Source organism: Ranitomeya variabilis, chromosome 2, assembly GCF_051348905.1.
Source record: "Ranitomeya variabilis isolate aRanVar5 chromosome 2, aRanVar5.hap1, whole genome shotgun sequence".
NCBI classification, from domain to species: domain Eukaryota; kingdom Metazoa; phylum Chordata; class Amphibia; order Anura; family Dendrobatidae; genus Ranitomeya; species Ranitomeya variabilis.
This window is the reverse complement of record NC_135233.1, coordinates 310,453,425-310,472,404: the sequence shown is the minus strand read 5'-3', so window position 1 is coordinate 310,472,404 and position 18,980 is coordinate 310,453,425. Positions and strand designations below refer to the sequence as shown.

General features: G+C 45.3%; 1 protein-coding gene across 4 annotated transcripts in view; it reads left to right on the top strand.

Annotated features, from left to right (window-relative positions):
- Positions 1 to 18,980, top strand: part of MTM1 (myotubularin 1) — a 90,958-nt gene that overhangs the window by 56,744 nt on the left and 15,234 nt on the right. For all 4 annotated transcript variants that reach the window (XM_077285234.1, XM_077285232.1, XM_077285233.1 and 1 more), the window contains exon 7: positions 16,341 to 16,424. In XM_077285234.1, the coding sequence (XP_077141349.1) occupies positions 16,341 to 16,424 (84 nt within the window). The remainder of the gene's footprint in view (positions 1 to 16,340; positions 16,425 to 18,980) is intronic.

The following is an 18,980-nucleotide window of genomic DNA, read 5'->3' as shown; positions in this document are numbered from 1 at the left end:
TGTGTAATGACTATCTAATATACGATTTTCACTTTTTGTATTGAAGAACTAAAATAAATTAACTTTGTGATGATATTCTAATTTTGTAAGAAGCACCGGTATGTATTTATTTGTGGAGGATAAGTCCTATATATGGTGGTCTCTGCTGTGTGTGCAGGGAATTGTGCAAACCCCATTGGCCTAAATGTGATCGTCGCAGAAAATTCTTCAACAAATCTGCAGAGGGAATTTGCCTTAAGTGCCTGTGCACTTGCAGACTTGTCGCTTTTTTTTTTTCTTTTTTTTCTGTGCAGATTTGTCACAAAACCTGAAGGATTTCCTGATGCCAGCGAAGTGATTGAGAATCCTGAAGTCTCACGCACACGTTGCTGCTTTTTGTCGTGCAGATTTCACTCATTGTGGGGAAAAACCTGCACCAAGAACGCAGAAAAATAACGCGTATTGTGATTGTATTGTGCATTTTTCCTGCCAAGAGATGCAGAAATTTCTGCATCAAATACTTACCGTTTGCACAGACCCTGAAGCGCCCTATACCATTAGACTAAATTGTCTGAACCCTCTGGTCCTTTTGGAGGGGAGTAGCAAGGCTGCCAGCTATGTAATGTGTATGGAGACCTGGCTGCAGACGAGTGCTGCCCGGACATGGCTTGTCTTGGGGTTGTAGAGTGTCTGACTCCCACCAGTCCCGTATTGATGATCTATCCGGTAATTAGTTGTCAGGTCCTAGGCAACCTCAGGGCTGGATGTGTAGGATTGTATGTTGTCTGTGGCCACAATAAGAAAATAAAATACATCATGAATATAATTTGCATACTAACTACTTAATAATTTGTTCTGTATACCTGGGGTGGCCGCTCCTGTAAAACGACAGGAAGTTCCCATTTTCCACCCGTGCTTTCTCCATCAGCCGCTCTTGCACTATGCACCATTCACTTATATAATTAAAGTAGTCGTCCGACTCCCACGAACAAATTACATTTTACTCAGTAGATCTTGAAATAATGACTTCCACAATTGGATGTGTTAGACCAATGTTCCTATGCTGAGACAATCCTATAAATGTGTGCTGCTATATACCGTTATTTGCTGTGTCTGACCGTACAGAACTGCTCCGGTGGTTGCCCCATGAACAAAGTACTTTTTAATTCGTAATCTTGGAATATTAGTAAGTTCTACAATTTAAAGCCTAAAAAATGTTCCTGTGCTGAGGGGATCTAATAAAATGGCTCTACGTACTGTGTCCGATCACTCGGAGCTGCTCCGGTTCATGGGTGGCACATAACACTGTTCCTGACTGAGGGGAGGGGGAAGCATAAGTCACTTATGATAAGGTAGTATAAAGATGAAACAGCAAGTGATTGCAGCTACTGCTTCCTGAGGTAAAATATTCCCCTGCTAGTTTAATCACAGGAGTAAGTGTTTCTGCCGCGTCTCCAGCCCTCTGAGGTCACCAAAAATCAAGTTATTGACTTAGGAGCTCCATCAGCTGCGCTTATGCCACTGACTTGATTTATGGTGAATTCACATCTGAAAACACTCACTCCTGTGATAAAACAGGCAGAAAAATGTGTTGCATAAGGATGCAGCAGCATCAGCGATCATTGCAGTTTTGTCTGTATACTCACTTATCATGACCTGTAGAAGCGCTGGAATAGCGCGAAACAGCTGTTGTCGATCCCTGCTCACTTCCTCTATGCCCGTACTCCCCCGTGCCGTGAACATGCTGTAATGAATCTTTTATCTTCAATAAAGGACTGAACCACGTCATCTGGTGAGTGCTGCCGCATATCTTCTTTTGTATTTGTCACTTATCATTACGTCTGCTTCCCCCTCCCCTGCCCAGGAGATGTTATGTGCTGACCATGAACTGGAGCAGCCCTGCATGGTCAGACCCAGCCATTATACAGTACATAGTCGGGTCACAATTATAACATTATCTCAGCACAGGAACATTTTTAACCCATTAAACTATGGAACTTTCCATTATTCCAAGTTTATAAATTGAAATGTACTTTGTTTCATGCGGAAAAAAAACCTTTTAAAGGGGTTGTCCAGCCTCTGTGATTGCAGACTTGTGAATCTTCACAGCGTGCAGTGTGTTCTCAGTCAGAATTCTCCAGTGCCTGTGGACACGTGTATTGAGGAAGGCCGGACATGTCTACTTGAAATGTAGCTTGTATGTTAGGCAACCCCGGCATGTGCTGTGGCTGTGTAACAGCGGAGAGACATGCAGCCGCAGGGACTAGAACATATTATTCGAGCACGCCGAAGACACTCTGTAGGCACCGGAGCATGCTCAGATAACACCTTATCCCAGCACGTTCTCACATCACTAGTGGGCATCTGTCTTGGTGAACGCCTCGCATTAGCTCCATGCTCTTCTGTGTCTGGCCTCCTGGCCGCGCTCACTCTGTGCTCCGTCTATGGCGTCTGTGTGTTATTTGCTGACGTTTATCTGTGGCACATTAGACCTTGTATAAGAATCATGTTCCATAACCACATTCCAGTATCGTATTTCTAACCTCAATATTGGCTCCATTTTGCCCAAAAGCTGCAGTCACGATATATCAGTTGTGTCCGGCTAAATAAACATTTCTTCCTCCTCCAGCAGGTCTCTTCTGATGAACGGTGCTGAATTTTGATGTGTATAACCTTGTCCTGCTTCTTCCCAGTTGACCAAGACAAATGGCTTTTCTCGTTCAGTTCAGCCGGCTCTTCCATTATAGCCGACTGCTATTTTCACAGTTCACTTTCTGGAAATGTTCGTGCGTGTAGTTCTAAAGTAATATTGTAAGCAAGTCATCTAGCCCGATCTATAATGGCTGTGTCCTTGGGCGCTTGTGAGTTGCCGACATATTTTTGTAGAGATATATATATTTTTTTTATTTTTCTTTCGCTTTTAGCAGTTTGTAAAGAATATTAAAGAGCTCTTTAATTGTGTTATTACGGTATATAAATAATACAAGGATCTTTTTTAGGTGTGATGATTTATTGCTAAGTGATGCATAATCTTTGGGGTCTGGCCTCTGCCAACAATGTCCAAATCTACTGTGGTATTTAACACTTTATCCACCCATGAAGCATTATCTCGTGAAGTCGAACTCCTATGCACGTACACTTTGAGGACCACCCTCTACTAGCTGGAATGGAGAGACACCCTGTACTAGTGGCTCCATTTCTGCTAGACATTGGCCGTGTTTTAAGAAGGCAATTCATTGGAATAATGACTGCCACATAGTGATGAGCGAACGTGCTGGGATAAGGTGTTATCTGAACATGCTCGTGTGCTTACCGAGTGTCTTTTGGCGTGCTCAAAAAATATGTTCTAATCCACACAGTTGCATGTCTCGCGGCTGTTCGACAGCCATAACACGTGCCGGGATTGCCTATTTGTTCGACAGTAGTTATGAGGGAATATACTCGTTACTCGAGATTTCCAGAGCATGCTCGGGGGTTCTCCGAGTATTTTTTAGTGCTTGGAGATTTAGTTTTTCTTACTGCAGCTGAATGATTTACATCTGTAAGCCATCATAAGTACATGTGGGGATTCCCTAGCAACCAGGCAACCCCCACATGTACTTATGCTGGCTATCAGATGTAAATCATTCAGCTGCGGCAAGAAAAACTGAATTTCTGAGCACTAAAAAATACTCAGAGAACCCCCGAGCGTGCTCGAGAAATCTCGAGTAACGAGTATATTCACTCATCACTATTCGACAGCCGCACCACATGCCGGGATAGCCTATTTGTTCGACAGCCGCACCACATGCCGGGATAGCCTATTTGTTCGACAGCCGCACCACATGCCGGGATAGCCTATTTGTTCGACAGCCGCACCACATGCCGGGATAGCCTATTTGTTCGACAGCCGCACCACATGCCGGGATAGCCTATTTGTTCGACAGCCGCACCACATGCCGGGATAGCCTATTTGTTCGACAGCCGCACCACATGCTGGGATAGCCTAACAGCCGCAGGGACTAGAATATATTATTAGAGCACGCCGTAGTCATTCTGTTAGCACCTGAGCATGTTCATATAACATCTTATCCCAGCACGTTCTCTCATCACTACTGCTCATTCATTGTGGTAGGGTTAATCCCTTCTCTACAGATGTTCTTCTTGGATTTGATTTGACCGTGCTTATCCCGGTGTGTATTGCGTTCTGCCCTTACCACATCCCTATTACGGCTCCTGACCCTGGCTTTATATACATTGCACCGCTTCCTGTCCCCAATGAATAGTGTTTACTTCCGCCCTCGCTAAGTGCTTTACTCCCACTCGTCCTTATACCATCAGACTAGTTTTACATGTCAGACCGCTCGTTTTTTGTTTTGAAAGACCTGATGGTGCAAAACATGAGCTTTACGTAGTGTATTTAAGAGCCATCAATCATCCGCGTTATGTCGGCTTATGTAATTGCACACTCCTCTGATAATAGCTGTGCTGGTTAATAAGTCTGCTGCTTTGCCTGGTAAATGGCTAATTAGAGGGGATGTACTGAGTATTTCTCTGCAGATTATTGTACGTTTAGTGCTCACTTATGGTCTGGGAAATAAATCTGTACATATCGCTTTGAGGTGCGTGTACAGTTTTCATGGATTGCCTTAGGAATCTTATGTATTAGATGATTGTGTAATGCAACTTATAAGTATTCCATCTTAAAGGGATTGTCTTGAAGACATTAGGCCCATACTATTAGGGTATGTGCACACGTTGCGGATTTCTTGCAGAAATTTCCTGAAGAAAACCGGAAATTTTCTGCAAGAAATCCGCATTTTTTTTTTTTTGCGTTTTTTTTTCCGTTTTTTTCGCGTTTTTTTAGCATTCTGCAAGCGTAATTAGCTTGCAGAATGCTAAAGTTTTCCAAGCGATCTGTAGCATCGCTTGGAAAACTGACTGACAAGTTGGTCACACTTGTCAAACATACTGTTTGACAAGTGTGACCAACTTTTTACTATAGATGCAGCTTATGCAGCATCTATAGTAAAAGATAGAATGTTTAAAAAAAATAAAAAAAATAAAAAAATGCTTATACTCACCCAGACATCTCATCAGCGGCGTCCGTTCGTCTTCCTATAGCTGGTGTGTGCGCGCAGGACCTTCCGTGACGTCACGGTCACGTGAGCGGTCACATGACCGCTCACGACCAATCACAGGACAGTGACGTCTTCGGCGAGGTCCTTCGCCGCACATCAGCTACAGGAACCGAACGGCAGCATGCAGTGGAGGCGGGAAGACATCGAGGGTGAGTATAGGACTATTTTTTATTTTAATTCTTATTTTTTGACCACTTATATGGTGCCCAGTGCGTGGAGGAGAGTCTCCTCTCCTCCACCCTGGGTACCAACCGCACATAATCTGCTTACTTCCCGCATGGTGTGCACAGCCCCGTGCGAGAAGTAAGCAGATCAGTGCACTCCTAGGTGTGCGGAATCCCCTGCAATTCCGCATTTTAATGAACATGTTGCTTTTTTTTCCGCGATGCGATTTTTTCGCGGAAAAAAAGGCTACATTTGCACAAAAAATGCGGAATACACTTAAAATAATAGGAGGCATATGTAAGCGTTTTTTTCGCGTTTTTATCACGTTTTTATAGCGAAAAAACGCGAAAAAAACACGAAAAATACTGAACGTGTGCACATGGCCTTAGACTATGCCACTGCCACCTATGCCTGACCATTGGGGTTCTGTCCACAGCAACTCTCATTGCTCGTAGCAATATAGGAGCAGCTGCACCCGGTAAGCGCGACTTCATCTCGACTGTCTGTTCTGCTTGGCCTTTTTCCAGGTGGTTATATAGGCATCCATTGTAGTTAATACATCATGCAGCCACTTGGAAAAAGCCAAGTAACAGGGTTTCTTGCTGTCCTTCGGGGGTTCTGATATAATTTTTTTTGGGAAGTGATAGTGCTGCAGACTACTCCTTTTTTGTTAGCTGCTGGTAGGGCTGTGGAGTCTGAGTCTATTTTGGAGTAGTCAGTATAAAATGGACAGACTCCTACTCATAAAATATATAGAAAAAATTGGGTTCAGTAGTTCAGTGCTGGATGTGTTGTAAAGGTTTTCATAATTGTGAGAAAGTTATGAAAAGTTCTATAAATGTCTGATCTATTTCTGATCTAAGGATCGCAGCTTTTAGTTAAGATGAATCTGTGCTGCACTTTATGTACATGCTCAGTAGTGACCAGTCCTGTTGATTTGCAGTCGTGAAGTTGGAAGTCAAGGAAATTGAGGAGTCTGAGTCGGTGGTTTCACTTAGACTTCACAGCTGTAACTGCTAGTCTGTACTGTGTGTGAAGGATGCCATCATAGAGATCACACATAATCCCACCACTGCCACCACATCTGAGGAACCTGCACCTGGCCACCCCGCCTGCCGTCATGGAGTCAGTCTGATCACACAGTGCGGTTTCCCTACTATCACGAGCATGATGTTCCGCACCCCCTGGGGACACGTAAGGTCAGCTTGGTACAATTTTACACAGATGCCCCCTGTTCATAGGCCCAGCGGGGCACTGGGAGTGAGAGGAAGTGGACCACTCAGTCAGTGATGTGGCATCACACTTGCTGCAACCCTTAAAGTCCCCTTTGACAAGCACCAGTGAAATAGATCGGGCTGGTAGATCGTTGCTGGCCCGGTAGGACTGTGATCATTTCTTCTTTAGATATAAGCCCGGTCCGTTAACAGGCATATATAGCGGGCCAGAAACTAGACCCGGTAGCATGGAAAGTTAAAGCGAGAATACGGCGTGAGATAAAAGAGCAGCCTAATGTTAAATTGTATATTTAATCGCCTTAAGAGCACACCAGACAATACACTATATATGTATGTATGTGTGTATATATACACACGCACACGATATCAGCACATGGATCATGTCCATTACCTGGTGATGTTCGATTGTGCGTGCTGGGCCAAAGGGTCATGGGCTGCCAGCTGGCTCCTAGGTCCTTCACAGCACGTTACTCGACATGGCCCCCACTGTCGAAGTGGGCCACATACATAATAGAGAGACCACATGGCCATACACGAGCCTTTATCCCCTTTGGGTCACTCCCCTTCTGCCTTCTGGGCTGAAACTAGATCACCTACCCTTGCCTCTGTAGCTGAAACTCCAAAACCTAAGAGGTCATAATTCCTTAATAAACAGTTATTGGGAGGCGTTATTTTATTATTTTTTTTTTTTCTAACTATATACTGCAATACTGTGGTGTAAGCCAGTGATTTTCAACCAGTGTTCCGCGGCACACTAGTGTGCCCGCGACACATGGTCAGGTGTGCCGCGGGGAAAGTTCCCCAAACTATGGTGCCCCCTTTGTTTTGTTCCCCGGCAATGCGCAGCGATGCGCAGTCACGGAATAACACATGCGCGAGCTTTGAACGCTCGCGCGACTTAATGACGTCACCGAGGCCGGCGCGTCATCCTGAGAGCGGAGAGACTCTCGCATTTGCCCGCCGCCAAGGTAATGCCCGCCAATAATGCTGTGTATAATAATTAAGTCAGCAACAGCTCATTAACCCCTTCATGACCCAGCCTATTTTGGCCTTAATGACCTTGCCGTTTTTTGAAATTCTGACCAGTGTCCCTTTATGAGGTAATAACTCAGGAACGCTTCAACGGATCCTAGCGATTCTGAGATTGTTTTTTCGTGACATATTGGGCTTCATGTTAATGGTAAATTTAGGTCGATAATTTCTGAGTTTATTTGTGAAAAAAACGGAAATTTGGCAAAAAATTTGAAAATTTCGCAATTTTCACATTTTGAATTTTTATTCTGTTAAACCAGAGAGTTATGTGACACAAAATAGTTAATAAATAACGTTTCCCACATGTCTACTTTACATCAGCACAATTTTGGAAACAATTTTTTTTTTTGCTAGGAAGTTATAAGGGTTAAAATTTGACCAGTGATTTCTCATTTTTACAACAAAATTTACAAAACCATTTTTTTTAGGGACCACCTCACATTTGAAGTCATTTTGAGGGTTCTATATGGCTGAAAATACCCAAAAGTGACACCATTCTAAAAACTGCACCCCTCAAGGTGCTCAAAACCACATTCAAGAAGTTTATTAACCCTTCAGGTGTTTCACAGCAGCAGAAGCAACATGGAAGTAAAAAATGAACATTTAACTTTTTAGTCACAAAAATGATCTTTTAGCAACAATTTTTTTATTTTCCCAGCGGTAAAAGGAGAAACTGGACCACGAACGTTGTTGTCCAATTTGTCCTGAGTACGCTGATACCTCATATGTGGGGGTAAACCACTGTTTGGGCGCACGGCAGGGCTTGGAAGGGAAGGAGCGCCATTTGACTTTTTGAATGAAAAATTGGCTCCAATCTTTAGCGGACACCATGTCATGTTTGGAGAGCCCCCGTGTGCCTAAACATTGGAGCTCCTCCACAAGTGACCCCATTTTGGAAACTAGACCCCCCAAGGAACTCATCTAGAGGCATAGTGAGCACTTTAAACCCCCAGGTGCTTCACAAATTGATCCGCAAAAATGAAAAAGTACTTTTTTTTCACACAAAATTTCTTTTAGCCTCAATTCTTTTATTTTCACATGGGCAACAGGATAAAATGGATCCTAAAATTTGTTGGGCAATTTCTCCTGAGTATGCCGATACCTCATATGTGGGGGTAAACCACTGTTTGGGTGCATGGCAAGGCTCGGAAGGGGAGGCGTGCCATTTGACTTTTTGAATGGAAAATTAGCTCCAATCGTTAGCGGACACCATGTCGCGTTTGGAGAGCCCCTGTGTGCCTAAACATTGGAGCTCCCCTACAAGTGACCCCATTTTGGAAACTAGACCCCCCAAGGAACTTATCTAGATGCATAGTGAGCACTTAGAACCCCCAGGTGCTTCACAGAAGTTTATAACGCAGAGCCGTGAAAATAAAAAAATAATTTTTCTTTCCTCAAAAATGATTTTTAGCCCAGAATTTTTTATTTTCCCAAGGGTAATAGGAGAAATTGGACCCCAAATTTTGTTGTCCAGTTTGTCCTGAGTACGGTGATACCCCATATGTGGGGGTAAACCACTGTTTGGGCGCACGGCAGGGCTCGGAAGGGAAGGCACGCCATTTGGCTTTTTGAATGGAAAATTAGCTCCAATCATTAGCGGACACCATGTCGCGTTTGGAGAGCCCCTGTGTGCCTAAACATTGGAGCTCCTGCACAAGTGACCCCATTTTGGAAACTAGACCTCCCAAGGAACTAATCTAGATGTGTGGTGAGCACTTTGAACCCCCAAGTGCTTCACAGAAGTTTATAACGCAGAGCCGTGAAAATAAAAAATGTGTTTCCTTTCCTCAAAAATATTTTTTAGCCCAGAATTTTTTTATTTTTGCAAGAGTAACAGGAGAAATTGGACCCCAAAAGTTGTTGACCAGTTTCTCCTGAGTACGCTGATACCCCATATGTGGGGGTAAACCACTGTTTTGGCACACGTCGGGGTTCGGAAGGGAAGTAGTGACGTTTTGAAATGCAGACTTTGATGGAATGCTCTGCGGGCATCAGGTTGCGTTTGCAGAGCCCCTGATGTGCCTAAACAGTAGGAACTCCCCACAAGTGACTCCATTTTGGAAACTAGACCCCCAAGGGAACTTATCTAGATGTGTGGTGAGCACTTTGAACCCCCAAATGCTTCACAGAAGTTTATAACGCAGAGCCGTGAAAATAATAAATGTGTTTCCTTTCCTCAAAAATATTTTTTTAGCCCAGAATTTTTTATTTTTGCAAGACTAACAGGAGAAATTGGACCCCAAAAGTTGTTGTCCAGTTTCTCCTGAGTACGCTGATACCCCATATGTGGGGGTAAACCACTGTTTGGGCACATGCCGGGGCTCGGAAGGGAAGTAGTGACGTTTTGGAATGCAGACTTTGATGGAATGGTCTGCGGGCATCATGTTACGTTTGCAGAGCCCCTGATATGCCTAAACAGTAGAAACCCCCCACAAGTGACCCCATTTTGGAAACTAGACGCCCCAAGGAACTTATCTAGATGTGTGGTGAGCACGTTCAACCCCCAAGTGCTTCACAGAAGTTTACAACGCAGAGCCGTGAAAATAAAAAATCATTTTTCTTTCCTCAAAAAAGATGTTTTAGCAAGCAATTTTTTATTTTCACAAGGGTAACAGGAGAATTTGGACCCCAATATTTGTTGCCCAGTTTGTTGTGAGTATGCTGATACCCCATATGTGGGGGTAAACCACTGTTTGGGCGCACGTCAGGGCTCGGAAGGGAAGTAGTGACATTTGAAATGCAGACTTTGATGGAATGGTCTGCGGGCGTCACATTGCATTTGCAGAGCCCCTGATGTGCCTAAACAGTAGAAACACCCCACAAGTGACCCCATTTTGGAAACTAGACCCCCGAAGGAACTTATCTAGATGTGTGGTGAGCACTTTCAACCCCCAAGTGCTTCACAGAAGTTTATAACGCAGAGCCGTGAAAATAAAAAATAATTGTTCTTTCCTCAAAAATTATGTTTTAGCAAGTAATTTTTTATTTTTGCAAGGGTAACAGGAGAAATTGGACCCCAACAGTTGTTGCCCAGTTTGTCCTGAGTACGCTGGTACCCCAAATGTGGGGGTAAACCACTGTTTGGGCGCACGTCGGGGCTTGGAAGGGAGGGAGCACCATTTGACTTTTTGAATGCAAGATTGGCTGGAATCAATGGTGGCGCCATGTTGCGTTTGGAGACCCCTGATGTGCCTAAACAGTGGAAACCCCTCAATTCTAACTTCAACACTAACCCCAACACACCCCTAATCCTAATCCCAACTGTAGCCATAACCCTAATCACAAACCTAACCCCAACACACCCCTAACCACAACCCTAACCGCAACACACCCGTAACCCTAATTCCAACCCTAATCCTAACCCTAATCCCAACCGTAACCCTAATCCCAACCCTAACCACAACTGTAACCCCAACACACCCCTAACCCTATCCGTAACCCTAACCACAAGCCTAATCTTAACCCTATTTCAAACCCTAGCCCTAATTCCAACCCTAACTCTAATTCCAACCCTAACCCTAAGGCTATGTGCCCACGTTGCGAATTCGTGTGAGATTTTTCCGCACGATTTTTGAAAAATCTGCAGGTAAAAGGCACTGCGTTTTACCTGCGGATTTACAGCAGATTTCCAGTGTTTTTTTGTGCGGATTTCACCTGCGGATTCCTATTGAGGAACAGGTGTAAAACGTTGCGGAATCCGCGCAAAGAATTGACATGCTGCGGAAAATACAACGCAGCGTTTCTGCACGGAATTTTCCGCACCATGGGCACAGCGGATTTGGTTTTCCTTAGGTGTACATGGTACTGTAAACCTGATGGAAAACTGCTTCGAATTCGCAGCGGCCAATCCGCTGCGGATCCGCGGCCAATCCGCTGCGGATCCGCTGCGAATCCGCTGCGGATCCGCTGCCAATCTGCTGCGGATCCGCTGCCGATCCGCGGCCCATCCGCTGCGGATCCGCTGCCAATCTGCTGCGGATCCGCTGCCGATCCGCTGCGGATCCGCTGCCGATCCGCTGCGGATCCGCGGCCGATCCGCTGCGGATCCGCTGCCAATCCGCTGCCGATCCGCTGCGGATCCGCGGCCGATCCGCTGCGGATCCGCTGCCAATCCGCTGCCGATCCGCTGCGGATCCGCGGCCGATCCGCTGCGGATCCGCTGCCAATCCGCTGCGGATCCGCTGCCGATCCGCGGCCCATCCGCTGCGGATCCGCTGCCAATCCGCTGCGGATCCGCTGCCAATCCGCTGCGGATCCGCGGCCGATCCGCTGCGGATCCGCGGCCGATCCGCTGCGGATCCGCGTCCGATCCGCGTCCGATCCGCTGCCGATCCGCTGCGGATCCGCGGCCGATCCGCTGCGGATCCACGGCCGATCCGCTCTGTGTGCACATGCCATAACCCTACCCCTAATTACCCTACCCGTAACCCTAACCCTACCCCTAACCCTACCCCTAGTTCTAACCCTAGTTCTAATCCTAACCCTAGAGGAAAAAAAAAAAAAAAAAATTCTTTATTTTATTATTGTCCCTATGGGGGTGATAAAGGGGGGGGGGGGTTATTTATTATTTTTTTATTTTGATCGCTGTGATAGAACCTACCACAGCGATCAAAATGTACCTGTAAGGAATCTGCCGACTGGCAGATTCGGCGGGCGCACTGAGCATGCGCCCGCCATTTTCCAACATGGCGGCGCCCAGCGAGGAGACGGACGGACACCGGGAGGATCGGTAAGTATGAAGGGGTGGTGGGGGGGTGGATCGGAGCACGGGGGGGGGGAACGGAGCACAGGGGGGGTGGGTCTGGGCAAGGAGGGAGCGGACAGGAGGACGGGGGAGCCGGCAGGCGGACGGAGGGGACCGGACCCCATAACAGAGGACGGGGGGGGCGATCGGTGGGCGTGGGGGGGGGTACTTCAGTATTTCCAGCCATGGCCGATGATATTGCAGCATCGGCCATGGCTGGATTGTAATATTTCACCATTTTTTTAGGTGAAATATTACAAATCGCTCTGATTGGCAGTTTCACTTTCAACAGCCAATCAGAGCGATCGTAGCCACGGGGGGTGAAGCCACCCCCCCTGGGCTGAAGTACCACTCCCCCTCTCCCTGCAGATCGGGTAAAATAGGAGTTAACCCCTTCACCCGATCTGCAGGGACGCGATCATTCCATGACGCCACATAGGCGTCATGGGTCGGATTGGCACGGGTTTTCATGACGCCTACGTGGCGTCATGGGTCGGGAAGGGGTTAACCCCTTCCCGACCTTTGACGCCACATAGGCGTCATGAAAGTCGGTGCCAATCCGACCCATGAAGCCTATGTGGCGTCATGGAATGATCGCGTCCCTGCAGATCGGGTGAAAGGGTTAACTCCAATTTCACCCGATCTGCAGGGACAGGGGGAGTGGTACTTCACCCAAGGGGGGGTGGCTTCACCCCCTCGTGGCTACGATCGCTCTGATTGGCAGTTTCACTTTCAACAGCCAATCAGAGCGATTTGTAACATTTCACCTAAAAAAACTGGTGAAATATTACAATCCAGCCATGGCCGATGCTGCAATATCATCGGCCATGGCTGGAAACACTTATGTACCCCCCCACCACCACCACCGATCTCCTCTCCGGTCCTCCGTCCGGTGCTCCGCTCCCCTCCGTCGTCCTGTCCGCTCCCCCGTCCTGTCCGCTCCCCCGTCCTCCTGCCCGCTCCCCCCGTGCTCCGATGCCACCCCCCGTCCTCCGATCCACCCCCCATGCTCCGATCCCCCCCCTCATACTTACCGGGCCTCCCGGTGTCCGTCCGTCTTCTCCATGGGCGCCGCCATCTCCCAAAATGGCGGGCGCATGCGCAGTGCGCCCGCCGAATCTGCCGGCTGGCAGATTCGTTCCAGGTATACTTTGATCACTGAGATAGGTTATATCTCAGTGATCAAAATAAAAAAAAATAGTAAATGACCCCCCCCCCCCCCCCCTTATCACCCCCATAGGTAGGGACAATAATAATAAAAAAAAGAAAATATTTTTTTTTCTTTTTCCACTAGGGGTAGGGGTAGGGGTAGGGTTAGGGTTAGGGCATGTGCACAAAAAAACCCTAAAAACAGGGAGAGACTGAGAACTGTTGAGGAAGAGCTTCGTGTGTGTCTTTCCACCATTCCTGCCAGGATATCCCGAAACAGGCCCAGGTTTCACACTGAGTGAGTATAAATACATTTAGAATCTATTATTAACTATATGTAGAATATGTACTGTTTTAGTGTCATTTTGTGCCATTTTGGTTGGTGGTGTGCCCCGGGATTTTTTAAGTATAAAAAGTGTGCCGCGGCTCAAAAAAGGTTGAAAATCACTGGTGTAAGCGATCTGAAGATCACAGGTTCAAGTCCCCTAAGGGAACTTTTAAAAATAAAGTTTGGCTCGCATGTGAGTGAGATGGATTTTAGCCTGGTGTATGTATGAGTCACAAGAAATGCCGTAAATGTATAATATATGCAGGACCCACATTGTGCACATGTACGGCACAGCCTGTGGAATGACTTTCAACCCTTTTACCATTGTTTGATGCATAGGACAGCTCTAACTCAATTTAATTTAGTTGTAATAAATGTATTTTCTGTATATTTTTTATTTTTTTCAAATCTTTACCCGTATTCAAAATGTAAAAATAAAATCTTGCTATTTTCACACCGGTCACTGGGGCTTTCATAGGTCCTTACTTACTGTTTCAGGAAATGCACATGCACATTAGCAGCAAGGATCATATACTGACCCTATCTATTTGTGTTGATGCATCTGAGTGAGTGCAAAGGTCAATTGTTCAGGGAGGGGGAGCAGGCGAGCTGTGACTTCGCCTGTTGTGACTGCTGGATCCGGTGTTATCAGGTGTGTATATCACCTGTATTCCTGGCTCTGATAGCGGCCTCCTGGAATTCTACCTGAAAGGACAGGAAAAATGGGTCTAATTTTGCCCTAGTGGACAGTGTGAAAACTGCAAGATTAATCATTTTGTTTTCTTAATAAAGATCATGGTGTGGGAAAAAATGCATATTAATTTAAAAAAAAAAAAAAAAAAAAAAAGCCACCTGATTATAAATAGTTAATTTTCTCGTGATCACTTCCCTTTAACCCTTGTTTTTCCTTGTATCGTACCATTTGTTGACTCCTCGCCCTGTGCAGACTCCACCTATTTGTAGCTTACCCGTCTTTTACATGTGTTAAGTGATGGCGCAGTAAGAAATTGTTGGAAGTAAAGGAGATGTTTCTTTGTGCAGAAATTGCCGTGCTGAGGAAAGATACTGATCACAGCAAATCTGTCATTCGCAGCCCAGCAGTAGACACATTGTTCGGATTGCTTTCTCTACACATTATCCTTCCCTTATTCTTCTCTTGCAAACACTTTGATTACAAGACTCCTTTTTTTTTTCTCCCCTAGCGAGCGCTGTGGACGCCGCCATGCAGTCTTGTGAAATTGACACATACATATAAAACGACCACGTGTTGTATTGTGGGCTGGGTATTAGAGGTTTAGTCTGGAGTAATCTGCATTTGGAAGACGACCGCATGGTGCACCCACTGTGGATCCGCCAAACCGGTGTCCTAGGTGCTGTATGCCAGTGCTGGCCAGTAGGGGCTGCCACATTTAGGGCAATTAATGCCCCCGTACATATTAGACTAATGGCCGCTCACCTGCCGATGTCGACCTGTTCGGCCTTTGGTCTGTGTATGGGAGCTCTGGCCGTTGAAGGCTGGGAGAGACATCGATTTCGCATTTCTGATTTTGGACTACTGATGTATTCTCACTGAGATAAGATGGTGGCTTTCTCATAAAGAAACCGGGAGCGCTCGGCCGTGCGAACCCTCCTGTGTCTGGGAGAGTCGGCTGAGACTATGTCGGATGAACGACAGTCAACTAATGGGTATGGTCAGCCTTGGGGTCCGTTTACACAGACTGAATGGCGGCATGATACGACCGCAGATCAGTAAACTTCTACCCATCAGCGGCCATTTAAATGCATATTTACAGACTAAGACTAAAGCAAATGATGCTCACTGAGTGATCTATACCAGCACATAGGCTGGCAGAGTTCTCGTTCTAAGAGTCCTGTTTACACAGGATGACTCCAAGAACTGATTTTAGTTTCTTTTGTTTGTTTGTTTTTTTCTTTATTTTATGTTGCACAAAAGATCATTTCACCTGGTGAACAAGCGTTTTGCTCTTTCATTGTAAGATCGTCCACCTGTTTACAAGGCAAGATAATAGTGTTGTTTTCACTGCCCCTTCACAACAATGTTGTGATAAAACTGCTCTTTTTAGTCTTTTGCCCAGCTTTGAGCTCAGTCACTGTGCAGACAGCCCTCTTGGGATCTCTTGCTGCCAGAAGTAATGTTTGGTAGGGGAGATTCCCTTGTACACAGCTGCAGAGGTGGGGAGTTTCAGGTGTCACGTCTGTATCTACTGGGTTTTCCACTTATGCATATAGTACAACTTCATCTTAACTCCTCATTAGATTTCAATTTATATCTTTAATGATCAGTAATGTGCAAAGTTTGTTTATAAAAATGCGCAGAAAAAAAACCCCATTTTCTTATTTTTTGTAGTAGTGATTAAACAAAAAAACAAAAAAAAAGACTTGCTTGGTTTTTCCGTAATCGTCGGAACCTGTGAACTCATTCTGTAAACTGCATGGAGAATGACATATAACATGTCTATTCCTGTTAAATCGCCCCCAAATTAGTGGGATTTTAAAAAATGACTCGTCCCACAGCGCGCTTTGTATAATGTCTTCTAATGCTGTTTTTTTTTCTGGTTTTATTTCAGCAATTGTTTGCATTTGTAAGTGAAGAAAGGTTTCCTATGAACGGCTGGGATTTATATGACCCTGTAAAAGAATTTTACAGGCAGGTAAGGGAAATGCTCCTTCTCCTGACTATGGCTCCCCAGGACATTCACTTTTTTTTTGCTGTTATCCAGTTTTGTGTAAATATAGCATATTGAATATACAGTACAGACCAAAAGTTTGGACACACCTTCTCATTTAAAGATTTTTCTGTATTTTCATGACTACGAAAATTGTAAATTCACACTGAAGGCATCAAAACTATGAATTAACACATGTGGAATTATATACTTAACAAAAAAGTGTGAAACAACTGAAATTATATCTTATATTCTAGGTTCTTCAAAGTAGCCACCTTTTGCTTTGATGACTGCTTTGCACACTCTTGGCATTCTCTTGATGAGCTTCAAGAGGTAGTCACCAGGAATGGTCTTCACTTCACAGGTGTGCCCTGTCAGGTTTAATAAGTGGGATCTCTTGCCTTATAAATGGGGTTGGAACCATCAGGTGTGTTGCGCAGAAGTCTGGTGGATACACAGCTGATAGTCCTACTGAATAGACTGTTAGAATTTGTATTATGGCAAGAAAAAAGAAAGCAGCTAAGTAAAGAAAAACGAGTGGCCATCATTACTTTAAGAAATGAAGGTCCGTCAGTCCGAAAAAATTGGGCAAACTTTGAAAGTGTCCCCAAGTGCAGTGGCAAAAACCATCAAGCGCTACAAAGAAACTGGCTCACATGAGGACCGAACCAGGAAAGGAAGACCAAGAGTCACCTCTGCTTCTGAGGATAAGTTTATCCGAGTCACCAGCCTCAGAAATCGCAGGTTAACCTCAGCTCAGATTAGAGACCAGGTCAATGCCACACAGAGTTCTAGCAGCAGACACATCTCTACAACAACTGTTAAGAGGAGACTTTGTGCAGCAAGCCTTCATGGTAAAATAGCTGCTAGGAAACCACTGCTAAGGACAGGCAACAAGCAGAAGAGACTTGTTTGGGCTAAAGAACACAAGGAATGGACAATAGACCAGTGGAAATCTGTGCTTTGGTCTGATGAGTCCAAATTTGAGATCTTTGGGTCCAACCACTGTGTCTTTGTGCGACGCAGAAAAGGTGAACGGATGGACTCTACGTGCCTGGCTCCCACCATGAAGCATGGAGGAGGAGGAGGTGTGATGGTGTGGGGGTGCTTTGCTGGTGGCACTGTTGGGGATTTATTCAAAATTGAAGGCATACTGAACCAGCATGGCTACCACAGCATCTTGCAGCGGCATGCTATTCCATCCGGTTTGCGTTTAGTTGGACCATCATTTATTTTTCAACAGGACAATGACCCCAAACACAAATCCAGGCTTTGTAAGGGCTATTTGACCAAGAAGGAGAGTGATGGGGTGCTGCGCCAGATGACCTGGCCTCCACAGTCACCAGACCTGAACCCAATCGAGATGGCTTGGGGTGAGCTGGACCGCAGAGTGAAGGCAAAAGGGCCAACAAGTGCTAAGTATCTCTGGGAACTCCTTCAAGATTGTTGGAAGACCATTCCCGGTGACTACCTCTTGAAGCTCATCAAGAGCATGCCAAGAGTGTGCAAAGCAGTCATCAAAGCAAAAGGTGGCTACTTTGAAGAACCTAGAATATAAGACATAATTTCAGTTGTTTCACACTTTTTTGTTAAGTATATAATTCCACGTGTGTTAATTCATAGTTTTGATGCCTTCAGTGATAATGTACAATTTTCATAGTCATGAAAATACAGAAAAATCTTAAAATGAGAAGGTGTGTCCAAACTTTTGGTCTGTACTGTATAATGATGGACATGCAGCATTTCCAATATTCTAGGATCATATAGCCCTTCTGGCATGGATTCTCAAAGTAAGTAAATCAGACTCATCAGGTGTAAGGTCTATAGGATGCAGCATGGAGTCTATATTGTGAAATCTGGTTACAGATCCGACTATATATTCATTACCCTTTGTGGAGACACGGGAGGTCAGCGGGCGCCCCGTTCCGCTAGCCGAAACAGCATGGCCCAAGGGTCGGCCATCTTTTCTGCTCCACTCTGTTGACAGGGCAGGACTTCTGACGTCATTCTGATTGACATCCAGATTCTCTCTACGTAACTAGGGGAGCCTTCAATCAGAATGATGTTGGAAGCCACGGTCTGTCAATAAAACATTTTTTTTTTTTCCCAGAGTCTCAGATTTCCCCTTTAAGGAAGAATAAGGCACAAAAGAAACACACCAAAAACACTACTTTAAAAAGAAAAAAAAAAAGTCCAAATGCAATGATGAATCGGGCCCTTTATGTAGAATAGGCCTAACTACTAAAGTATTTGCCAAAGGATTTTTCCTCTTCATCACAAGAACGCATGGGAGGGCAACTAAAGCATGACAATGTAAGGTTCCTGCAAACCAACCTGTCATATATCTGCTTTCTGGACAAACATACCTGCGTATTGCACTTTTTTAAGAATAGACACCACGCACCCCTGTAAGTTTAAAAAGGACCTGCTCCATTGTACACGAGTCCGATATGGGGACAGCATGGTACAGAGAATAAGCTGAGCAGGATTGTTAGATAAAATAGAAGTCCTGCTGAATCTTTTCTATTGAAATTCCTGATG